Genomic DNA, 11,717 nt, shown 5'->3' on the forward strand with positions numbered 1-11,717 from the left:
GGCTTGAAACGGTCCTCGTCGTTAGAGGTAATAGCTTCCAAACGATCGTCATGCAGAGGCGAGGGGAGAGATCTAGGAGATGAGCGAGCACTGGTGATGCTCCAGAGGGAGGCATTCTCCGAGTCCGATGTCCAGTCTCCGAGGGCATCGCGTCGGTGGCGCCGGCGAGCTTGCGACTCGAGCCGGTGTTTGTTCAAATTTCCCGACAACTGGCTGAGGTTGTCAAGAACGTGAGTCGGGGAAGGAGGACGACGTGGCTGAGTGTCTGGAGATACACCTGCTATACGCCACAATGCGGTGATGTAGAACGTCAGTCCTTCGTGATTGTACCGTGAGACGAGCTGATGCACTTACCTGACGAGCCGATTGACACAGACGCACAATCTGAAACTTCCGAGAAGTCAATCCAAGAGTTCTGAACCCCCCACTCAGGCGGTGCAGGTGCCCCCTGCAGTGGAGGAGAAGGATAGGCTATCAGCCCTGGCTGAGTACGGGACGGCCCACCATTGGGCGACATTGCATGGCCTACGGGTAACGCTGCATTTGACTCAGCGTACGTCGGTGGAGGAACAGTAGCATCGTCATCGTCCTCAGGAATCCGGGCTAGTACTGCAGACACGCACGGTGCGGTTAGCGACCGAAAGGCAGGATACAGCAGGGGGAAACGCTAGCTTGGGCTGACCATTATACGGTCGAGACAGAGTGTTATAGTCTCGTACCTGAACCCTCTCAATGAGCACTCTTACGCGTTCCAGCTCACGCTCTATCTGAATCAAAACATGCAGATCCATGGTAGAGAGAGGTGCGGATGCGGGTCGGTCTCGAGCCGGTCGCTCCTTGTGCCCTTTATCTGTTCTCTGGTCCAGAAAGGTGCCGTCGTCGTCGTCATGCTTCTCAGGCTATGTTGACAAGTAGACGGAGGCAGTGCGCGGACGCCGAGACAGCGAGGCACGAACGCTACTTCTAGAGCGAACGCCATGTTCTACGAGCACGGGCGTGAGGCAGTATAGTGCATTGTTCTAGTCGCATGACTTACCTGATACAGAAGTTCGGCGATACTAACCCTGTTTGTGGAAATAGAAGCTGCCAATTCTGACAATGGAAGCTGGATATCAGAAGACTACTGACTTCCTCATGGGACACAAGCCCCCAAAAGATGAAGGTTAGGCATGGAGTTTAGGAGGAACAGTTCACAGTTCTTGCGTTGAGTCGCCTAGAAATTTGAGCGTTGAGTGGGATAACGTAAGTGAACGGGACTGCCGTGCAGGAATACCTCCATCTGAACCTGTACCAACGACGAGGAGCATGACGCATGGTTCTTTTGATCCCGGCATTGAAGTGTCCTTGGCAGATGGCGAGGCTGTAACAGGTACGTACCGTCGATGATTTGTGCCCGTGCATTGCCCCTATTGTCCAGAGCCTGGGATCCTGAACGCGACACTCTCCCATGGACGTTGACGACTTCTTGCCCAGGATGAATATAGTACCCACAGGTTAACGCCGAAAGGAGTGGATCATGTAATGCGGTAGTGTTCGGAGCGTTGGGCGAGCGGTCCCGTCTGCGACGACGCCTTTCTAGTGAAAGCATTTGGCACAAGAGCCTCGAGTAGAATTCTCTGAGCGGTGATTGCCTAGGATTCCGAGGCACCGGAGCGTCGTCCGCGAAGGACGAGATTGTCTGGCGGGGCCTTCTCTTGACTTTCGGATATATCACTATGCAAAACGTGGCATAGGTTACACTACGCACGTGTATTCGTAGCTGGACTTGCGTTCTCGTAGTCCTGGCACGTCGTCGGGTTTCCCGCTGCTGTTTTCCATGGGATCCGATCTGTTCGCTACTTTGGCTGACCTCGTCTCCGTGGACCTGGTGAAGAGGATGTTCAGTGCGGGTATCAGCAGCGACAATGAAGGAAGTACAACACTGACCAGAGTTGAAATAGCCCTTGGAGCACGAACCAGGCGGTAGCCCACTGGGCTTGCAAATGACTTCACCAATGTGTGGCGCCAAGTATCGGTTGCGCAAGACCCATGACGACGGTGGAGTCCACAGAATCTTATATAGATAGAGACGACAAGGCTGCATGCAGCATAGGGGATCTGAAACTTCACTTTACAATGCCAGTACGTGATTCCACGATTTTGGTGAGAGTAAGTGTCGGCTCGGGCTGTTGTTGATGCCACATTAGGGTGTGCGGGACAAAGAAGGTCAACCAATTGAGGTGGGCGACACTCTTGAGACTAACTTCAGAGGGGGGAAACGTACGGGCAAAGTGAATAGTGCCACTGATGATAGTGTTAACAGAACGATCTTAAGTCACACGGTGTTAGGTTGAAGCCGTAATCGAAAACCAGCATGACGTGAAAGAGCGAGACGACATGTTGAATGTGGATGTCAAGAACCCGCCGAAGGTCGTCTATACAAACCAGGTTAGTGCGCCCCGTCATAATTGAGCTGGAAAGATGACATACCGACAGTCATCTTGTAGCACGGACACCAGGTCTCACACAACCCCGGAACGTTGTCCCATGTTAAGGAGGAAGAGAAGGCAACGACGTAGGAGGAGAAGAGGGCCGTAGTATCTGTATACTCGGAGCACCATGTCCAAGCATTGACCTATGCATCTTCTCATCGCCATCACCCCACGAGTGCTATACGGAGTTGTTGAGGCATGTAACAGAGCTGGGTGCCGCCACTGGCGACGATGGGTCGCGTGGGTGACCTTGCAAGACGTCGAACTCCTATCACAGTGCCGGCTTGCCATATAAAGCCAGCCGAGTCTGAGCTCATAGATAGATAGAAACGATGCAGTACATGAGCAGCTTCGGATGAACCTCGCGGTCGGTAAAACTGGGGACGAGGAGGACGAGGGCAGACCTCTGGCAACAGAGGTCACGGGTCGAGCGAACACGTCGACCGGGCGCTTACGCATCATCTAATTTGGCCTTATACCATCCCTCCTCTGGTCGCTCTGGCAGCTGCCTATCCTCTGTCTCGTCGTCGACGACCTTTCCAATCTCGGCTCTGAGGCGACGATGGCAACAGCGACGAAGACCTCCGACGAGCACGATGATTCCTCGCTCCTCACTAAGCTCGACGAGCTCGTGCCTGCCCCCCTCGCGCAGTTCGACGCATTTCCCAAGCTCCCGGAGACATACAAGACACACTCGGAGTCTCGCGGATTCCTCACTCTCTTCGTTGCTTTCGTTGCTTTCTTGCTTATTTTGAATGATCTGGGTGAATTCATATGGGGGTGGCCAGACTTCGAGTTCGGGGTAGACAAGATGCCCTCAGCTAACTTGGATATCAATGTGGATATGGTAGTGAATATGCCCTGCCAATGTGAGTCATTGCTTCTGCATACATTGTCCGAAATGCGTTGCTCCATGAGCACTGTGCATACAAACCCGACGGGCGCGGGACAGTGTACGTCCATCTGGCGTACCCTGTCTCGTGAGTGGTTGCGCGATGTCTGAGAGAGCATCTATGCATGCTATTCCCACTCGCTATCTATGGTTGCATGTCGGGGTTGTCCTCTGATGTCAGTGACTGCCGGTCCCAGCTCTTTTTTCGACCTGTTAAAGGTAACAGGATGACCGTTGTAGACGTTGCCCCGCGGATACAGCCGCGCGCACATGGAGTCGTACGAGGACACCTCTATGTTCCGTAATTAATACGTGGCGAAGTACAGATGCTGATCTCCATTATTCTAGACCTCAGCATCGACCTCCGAGACGCCGTCGGTGACCGACTCTACCTCAGCGACGGCTTCCGTAGAGACGGCACCAAGTTCGACATCGGACAGGCGACTTCTCTGAAAGAGCATGCCGCGATGCTCTCTGCGCGTCAGGCTGTTTCGCAATCGCGTCGCTCTCGCGGCTTCTTCGACACCCTCCTCCATCGCACTAAAAGCAGCTTCAAACCGACGTACAACTACCAGCCCGACGGGAGCGCGTGCCGCATCTACGGTACGATCACGGCGAAGAGGGTCACCGCTAACCTGCACGTTACGACGCTTGGGCATGGGTACGCGAGCCATGAACACGTCGACCACAAGTGTGAGTTCCGGCTGCTCGAGCTGGTCGGGTCGGGGAAACACTAATCACGCGAAGTGCAGTCATGAACCTGTCGCACGTCATCACGGAGTTTTCGTTCGGGCCGTATTTCCCGGATATCACCCAGCCGCTGGACAACTCGTTCGAGATGGCTCATGACCGTACGTGTCGTGCAGTTGGTACTTGCTTGGTTATGCGTTCTTAATGTCTCACATCCACTGTAGCATTCGTCGCATACCAGTATTTCCTCCATGTTGTGCCCACGACGTACATCGCACCTCGTTCGAAGCCTCTGCACACGAACCAGTACAGCGTCACGCACTACACGCGTGTGCTCGACCACCACCGCGGTACCCCAGGGATTTTCTTCAAGTTCGACCTCGAACCGATCCATATGACGATCCATCAACGCACTACCAGTCTCGCCGCGTTCTTGCTTCGGTATGTCAAAAGTCACTGTTTACATGCCTATAATCTGACGCAATCCGTTCCAGCTGTGCGGGAGTGGTCGGGGGCGTCTTCGTCTGTATGGGCTACGCGGTGAAGATCGGCACGCATGCCGTCGACGCTGTCACGGGTGCCGAGAAGACGAACGGTATCGTCGCTGCCGAGTCGACGTCGATTTCCGCGAACCTCCGCAAACGCTTCGGTGCGGGCGACCTTCGTCTCCGTCCCGGCAAGGAGCGCGTCGTCCGCCACGGTAACGGTTGGGCGGTCGAGGGCGGCTCGCCCTACGGCTCGTATGCAGGCACGCCACTGACGGGCACGTTCGCGGGGAGCCCGCAGCCGAGTCCATCGCCCTATACGCCGTCGTACCCCGGCAGTCCTAATCCTGCATCTGCGACGACCCCACGGAGTCCATCGTATGGACTAGGACTGGGCGCAGGTTCGCCCAGGAACTCGTACCTCTCCCCGCACACGCCTAGCTCACCATTCCCAACAGCGGCGACGGTGGGCACGCCCTACAGCCCGTCGCATGTCGGGGCAGGCGTGGGTTCTGTGCCGGGTACGCCGAGTTTGTACGCACATTTCCCTCCGACGCCGACGCCGGGGTCTGCAACAGGGGCAGGGGGTAGCGTGTTCGCGCAGCAGCAGACGAGTGTGCTTCCTGCTGCAGGGCCGCCGCCGAGAGGGGCTAGCAGCTTGAGGCACTCGAGTAACGGGAGTGCGAATGGGAGCGTGGGTTCTGGGAAGAAGGATGATTGATGCGCTAAGGCGGGGACAGGAGCGTTGGTGAGTGGTAGATCGCGGTTGCAGCACCCGGGGAGATGGGTTGTAGCCGGATTCGGATGACGATTGTACTATCTATTGTGCTGTACGCAGTTGGCGTTGTGCATCATACGGCTGATGTTACGCTCACTTGATCTTGAGCCTCGAAGAGGCGACGGAGGTCGCTTCCGACTTGGATAACCGCCGTGCACCATGCTCATCACACTTCGAACTTGTTCCAGCCCACGGAATTGCGGCGGCAAATGACTCCGCCGCTCATGATCCCCAGTGAGAACGTGCCCGATTCGGGTCGAATTCGGTCGAATTCGATCGTATGTAGTCGTGCAACCCGAAGTTTTACGACCATCCGGACTATATACGACGGCTGTCGTATTCGGCGGTATAAGGTAGTCTGAAGGACCCAGTAGAATACGACTGCTGTCGATTAGAGTCGTCGGCGGCTGTCAGCAATTGGTTGCAGTAGAGCGATATCGGGTCTATTCGTTTACTAGATTCGAGCACGCTATTGGATGATATGGGTGGAAAAAACGGTATTCCATCGTATAGGATTGTATTACTACATGGTATGATACAGCTACTGTTGGGCGCATTTGAAATCTGTGAACGCTACTTCGCTGGGACACATGCTAAGGAGAGTCGAGAGTGAGAAGAGGATGCTTCAGCGCGCACATATGTAGTCATGAGGCACAGAACCAAACATCACCTCAAGCAGCTGCATGCGCCAGGCAGAACCTGGATGGATGAGCTGGGAAGGGAGTTGAAACGACGTAACATAGTGTATCGTCCAGGATTGCAGGCGGCCTTCTGTCCAGCAGGTTGTGTATACCGTCTCTGTGCTGTAGTCTTCACATACAAGAAGGGCAGGCGCATACAATGGGGAAGTGGAGGGGAACACATACCACCAAGATACATTGGTGATGAGGCTCACCTGGAATGATGTTGCAACAGCGATGGTACCATATACGAAACTCACCTTGTACTTATCCTCTCAACCACCACGCACCTTCATAGCTTTCCCAAACTCCAACATACCTTTATGACGTATAGAACGGCGTGTGCACTGTGTTCTGACCAAGGGAGGGGTGTGTGCCATACTGGCCGTTAGGCAAGCAGGAGGAGAAGAGAGTTGGGGAACATGGGGGATGGCGGTGGTCTGCGCAAGCAGCGACTCCACCCCAATGACGTCACCATGTTTAGGGCAGGTTTTCGCCGCCGGAGAACAGAGACTTCGCGTCTCTGGACCTTGCCGTATTGTAGACAATCACAATAGAGTTGTTTTGAAGAGGGCATTATGACATGGTCCCTTAGTGAGAAAAATGGGAGATGGATTGTAGATCACTGGCTCAGTTGGGTGATGGGAGAAAGCACCAAGAGGAAGCAGAAATCTTACATGGCGGAGCGAGATTGGAGCATGCAACGCTAGAGACAAGCACAAGCTAAGCTAAGACAAGTACTACGGAGCGGCAAGCTAAGGCAATACGGAGTGACAAGCTAAGGGGTTGCAAAGCGACAGCTACAGAGGTACCGGTACGGCAGACATGATGCCCTTAGAGACATGCGTGTCCGATCTCGCCAACATGGTGGATTCACGGACGTCAGATGGGCGCTAAACACTGCCGTCCGACCTATATCGACACAACGCCAGTATTTACAGCCGGGCACGACCTCACACAACCCTAATCAATTTTAATCAAGCACGTTTTCACTGGGCATGATCGTCGATGCGTCGAACGTCAGTCCTGCGTGCACTCTCTAGGGAGATATGATCAAATTAAGCCTTCCTTTTGTTCTATTGTCTGTCGAACGTATTGTCAGGCCCGAGGATCCTGCTTCTGATATGGTGGTCGCGGCGCTGGCCCGTTCTCGCTTCACTTACTGTTACGACCGGGTGGCACCTCTTGAGAAGTGATGAATGGTACAACGAGGCGAGTCACAAACGTGTTCCATTGGAGGAGCTCTACTCACCGCTCATGATGGCACAAGTTGCGCCCAAGAAGCACTGGACGGGCGGTGTCAGGGGTTCCACGACCTCAATCCTGGATCCTACTACACGTATTTGTCTTGATGGTACTTATAGACCTACCACGGGCATCTTCGGCCTCATGGTAAGCAGAGAGGTTGCGCGTTTAGTACCCAATTATCGTCTGCATCATTACCCTATGCAGAGTGAACATACAGGTCTCAGGCCATCATTATTGACTTGACTCTGTATTTTTGGATTCCGGATTGTTTCTGATAGGTCAACAGTCGTAGTAGGAAGCACATGTTGCGAAAGAATGTCCTACAACGTTCGTCAGCAGCAACGGTCCCAGAATGACGTCGTGGCGCACGGCGATGACGACAAAACATCTCACGCTGCTCTGAGCAGGCGATCGAAAAAGTATTCTTCGATACTGCGTATGCTGTAGGTAGCGGCGCATATTATGAATATGTAACCATGTTGCAGAAATCAAGGATCAACTTCGTATTGAGGGATTATAGGTACGACAGGGTACAGGGGTCCGTCTTCGTCTGTGGGACATTTAATCTCCAAGTCCGCTTTCGACCCATCTGTGGTGCGAACCACCTCGAACGGTGTCCACTGAATTACACTGAACGTCCGGGGTCTCCACAAATAGACCGTCTCGGGAGAAGGAATCGCCCGAGCGAGAACGTGCGCGGCTTTCGATAATGTTTTCGTGAAGTTAGCCACGTCTTCCTGCCCGCCAGTACGAACGATCCCCATAAAACTGAAGTATATCCTTGGCACATCGGGGAAGTCCAGGTATGCGCAGATAGTGCGGAGAGCCGAAAGCTGCCCAAGAGCTTGTGCGATCTCCTCCTGATTTAGATGAGAACTTGATGCATCGCGAATTGAACCGTATACAACGTACCAGCCAAACGAGTTCATCATCATTCTGGGATGCGTAAGCGTGAGTAGCTTGTCGAGGGGCAATCCAACTGTGCATAACTCACCTCCGAAACTTCCCGCAGTCGATATCGATGCACTTGCAACCAGCTGAGCCGCGGAAATAGGACTGCGATACTGCGCAATAGATCGAGTTCCAGTCCATCTGCTTGGTACTCGATATCGAGGCGGGTGAGACAAGGGAGATGGCATGTCTCCAGCAAGCCGCGCAGATCTGTCGAAGTCAATAGCGGATACTCATACGCTTGTACCGTATATATGGGCTGTATTCCTATCCATGCTTTCTCCGACTTGTGTGGATAGCAACAGAGCGACAGTTCTTGGACGGACGGAGGAAGGCGTGAATACAGCTCGTCCTTCGCATGAGGATGCGACACCGACAGACGAGAAAGGTACGGCAACGGGAAAGACATGTCGAGCCCGGGAGGCCAAAGGGGATGTGTATGATCGAGCTCTCCTGTCACAAGAACAAGTTCCAGGATGAGAACACGGAGATTAGGCATGGCAGCAAGGAGGGAGAGGTATGACACCGGAGGATTGGGATTCCATTCCCCGCATAGTCGCAGCTCACGGAGATGAGGCCATTGCCATTCTGACATTGTGAGCATGGGCGCAGGCTCGCTCGAGAGTACCAGCTTCTCCAGCGATGAATGGAGTCGGTCAAGAACGAGGCGTAGCGCTTCCTCCTCCGATGGGAATGGATAGGTCTGACGGGTACCTATGGAGGTGAATCGATGGGACGGAACCTCATAGTGGAAGGAGGTCAGAGAAGAAAATGAGTCGCATCTGTAGTCATCGCCGGAGAGCATGGATGGGCAGAGCAGGAGACCGATGATGGAGACTTCTCGAACATGTGGAAGAGAGGATATCATCTTGACCGTGTCCCACGACAGACCGTGAACGACTCTCTTCCAAGTTCTGATCGTGACGCTATGCAGTACGGGCAGGCTTTTCAAAGCTCGCCGGAGACTGGATCCGCATATGACGCCACATAAAAAGGAATCTTCTGCGAATCGGCGACGGAAGACAGTCTGTTTGCCGAAAAGCTGGTTCATCATTCTCATCTGACCGAAGTCCTGGTCAGGACATCCGTCTTCGATAGTGAGGGTCCTGAGCGAGGTAGTTTGAGAATGTTACATCACCTTACATATAGGAGACGAACGCACTTCATCAGGAGGCCAAGAAATACCGGTAAGAACCGCACTTGGTCAGAAAGCGGAGCAGTCAAGTATCGTCGAACTTTGCGAAAGATAAGAGGTTTGCATGCGGCCTCAGAAACCGGCAAGTTCGGGAGAGAGGGAGTAGAGACCCGCGGACCTGGACGAAGACGATAATGCACCAGAGAGCATCGTCATGGAGGTCCAATAACCTGACCCGAGGGTTAGAGCGAGGTAATTGAGCAATAACATAGCATTTACATTAGTGACATGGAAGAAGTGTATGGCAGAGATAGGGGAGCTTTCGTTGAGTATATCTGATCAGGTCATCGTACGATACTAACAGGAGTCAAGCTGAAAGCTGAAAGCGATACAATCTTGGATTACATCATACATTCTCACACCTCGATTGCCGGATCGAGCACATCGTCGATGCGGCTCCGACCGACGCGGGCTCTCGCTCGACGCAAGATTTTCTCCTCCTTCCGGCATCTGTCTCCCCGCGGTTATTCAGGCTCAGTTTGCACACCGGGTCTCCTAGCCCAAAATTGTTTCCTCATCAGCGAGCCATAGCGAGCCGACGAGACTACACAGGGGACGTCGCCGACTGCTCATGCCGTCCCCCTGTCCTCCAGTAGGCCGCACTTCTCTGCAGTAACCAGCGAAAGCCTCGTAATCATAACCTACGTTGCAGCACAGGGATACATGTTCCAAGGATGCCGCGCTTACGCACACAATTTCAGCGATGAACTCAAGCGGCGCGCCCAGGAGAAGGGGTCTCTTAAAAAACACAAGAGAAATGATGTCTAGAGGCGGAGATAAGTAAAAGCTCGTTGTTCTATGTCGCGCGTAGACTATCTCTGACCGCATATGTACAGGCCGAACGGGTTGTAGGCGCATCCACCTCGACCTTACATCATCTATCTCCGGTTGCTCTCGCAGCTACCTACTCTCCATCCTGTTGCCGATGACCCCATAAAACTCGGCCATAAGAGATGATGGTGACCATGAACAAGACCCTGACGGTAAGGAGGATTTCTTGGTCTCACAAAGCTCGACTAGCTGGTGCCTACCCACGTCGCACAATTCGACGCTTTTTCAAGTCCCCTGAGACATTCAGGACATACCCGGAGTCTCACGGTTTCCTCACTCTCTTCGTTGCTTTCGTCGCCTTCTCGCTTATTCTCAATGATCTGGGCGGAACCATATGGGGATGGTCAGACTTCGAGTCCGGCGTGAAAATATGCCCTCAACTAACCTGGTCATTATATCCTGTTAACGTGAGCACTCGCTTCTGTATACTTTGCTCGAATGCGTTGCTCCATATGTACAATGTATGCAATCTCTATGGGCGCGGGGCAGTGTACACTGTCTCGTGATTACGCAAGCGTACCTCTATCACGCATCCGACTGGGAGAGAGACTACATACTCGGCTATCGAGGGTGGCTCATCCTCGGCTCGTATGCAGGAGTTCAACTCATTGCGGGCTGCCCGCAGCCAAGCCCATCGCCCTATGCGCCGTTGAACCCTGGCAGCCTGAGTTCTGCCCTCCAAGGACGGTACTGTACGGACTGATCCCCAGTACGGAGTCTCCAGGAAACTAGTACCTCTCCGCACACCCCTGGGCCGCCATTGCCGACAGTCGCGACGGTGGGCATGCCCTACAACTCATTGCACGTTGGGGTGGGCGTGCCTTTCGCGCCGAGCATCTCGAGCTTGCACGTGCATTCTCCCCGACGCCGACGCCAGGAGGGGCGAGGGGCGCGTGTTCGCACAGCAGCAGACGAATTGCAGGACCGCCGCACCTGAGAAGGGTGATCAGCTTGATGCGAAATAAGGTGTGCACACGGAAACGTGGAGTGTGCGAAGAACATCAGCAAAAGTGTAAAAATGTTGTCCAGGATTGGAGGTGGCGCCTTAAGCGCCGATTAGGGCGCGAGACGGTGCGAGCACCCGATATGGTAGCCAAGAGGGCCTGTCCGTGCAATACTCACAATACCGGGCAAGACTTGCGGCAAGCTTGCACGGCGGCGCAATATACCCTCGAGTTTCCATGACCTCACGTGTTTGCGCAACAATGTATAATGCTCATCAGTAGAATAATGAAACTCGACCAGTTTGGTTACAGGGTGCGACGTAGTTCGTCAAATTCACAGACTGAGCGGGCCTTGAGCATACGAGACACACTTGTGCACCTGGTTTGTTTCAGCACAGGTGTTCATGCGTTGGTAGATACTGGACAGTGAGGCGGTGGCCCGGGCCTGGTGAGTGAAGGGACAGTTCTCAAAGCTAACATTGTACTAGCTATGGTAGACCTAAGCATTACACGGATTGCATTCGTCCTCCCAAAGCAAAGCAAGTACCACTA

At 53.7% G+C, this 11,717-nt stretch overlaps 3 protein-coding genes across 3 annotated transcripts; 2 read left to right on the forward strand and 1 right to left on the reverse strand.

Moving 5' to 3' along the window:
• Positions 1–2,189: 2,189 nt before the first annotated feature.
• On the forward strand, positions 2,190–2,558 carry DICSQDRAFT_65670 (uncharacterized protein; the record flags this gene model as incomplete). The annotated part of the gene is made up of 3 exons (XM_007368011.1): positions 2,190–2,270; positions 2,329–2,427; positions 2,487–2,558. Coding segments are annotated over 3 exons (252 nt in total), but the record flags the coding sequence as incomplete, so codon positions are not given.
• A 413-nt stretch (positions 2,559–2,971) lies between these two features.
• DICSQDRAFT_156384 (uncharacterized protein) lies at positions 2,972–5,259 on the forward strand (the record flags this gene model as incomplete). Its single annotated transcript, XM_007368012.1, has 5 exons — positions 2,972–3,340; positions 3,712–4,056; positions 4,116–4,214; positions 4,278–4,494; positions 4,548–5,259. Exons 1-5 carry the CDS (start codon positions 3,034–3,036, stop codon positions 5,257–5,259), a joined length of 1,680 nt encoding a protein of 559 aa, XP_007368074.1. The 5' UTR covers positions 2,972–3,033.
• A 2,916-nt stretch (positions 5,260–8,175) lies between these two features.
• DICSQDRAFT_65512 (uncharacterized protein) lies at positions 8,176–9,246 on the reverse strand (the record flags this gene model as incomplete). The annotated part of the gene is made up of 1 exon (XM_007368013.1): positions 8,176–9,246. One exon carries the CDS (start codon positions 9,244–9,246, stop codon positions 8,176–8,178), a length of 1,071 nt encoding a protein of 356 aa, XP_007368075.1.
• Between the last annotated feature and the right edge of the window lie 2,471 nt (positions 9,247–11,717).

Source organism: Dichomitus squalens (assembly GCF_000275845.1).
Source record: "Dichomitus squalens LYAD-421 SS1 unplaced genomic scaffold DICSQscaffold_31, whole genome shotgun sequence".
Lineage (NCBI taxonomy): Eukaryota > Fungi > Basidiomycota > Agaricomycetes > Polyporales > Polyporaceae > Dichomitus > Dichomitus squalens.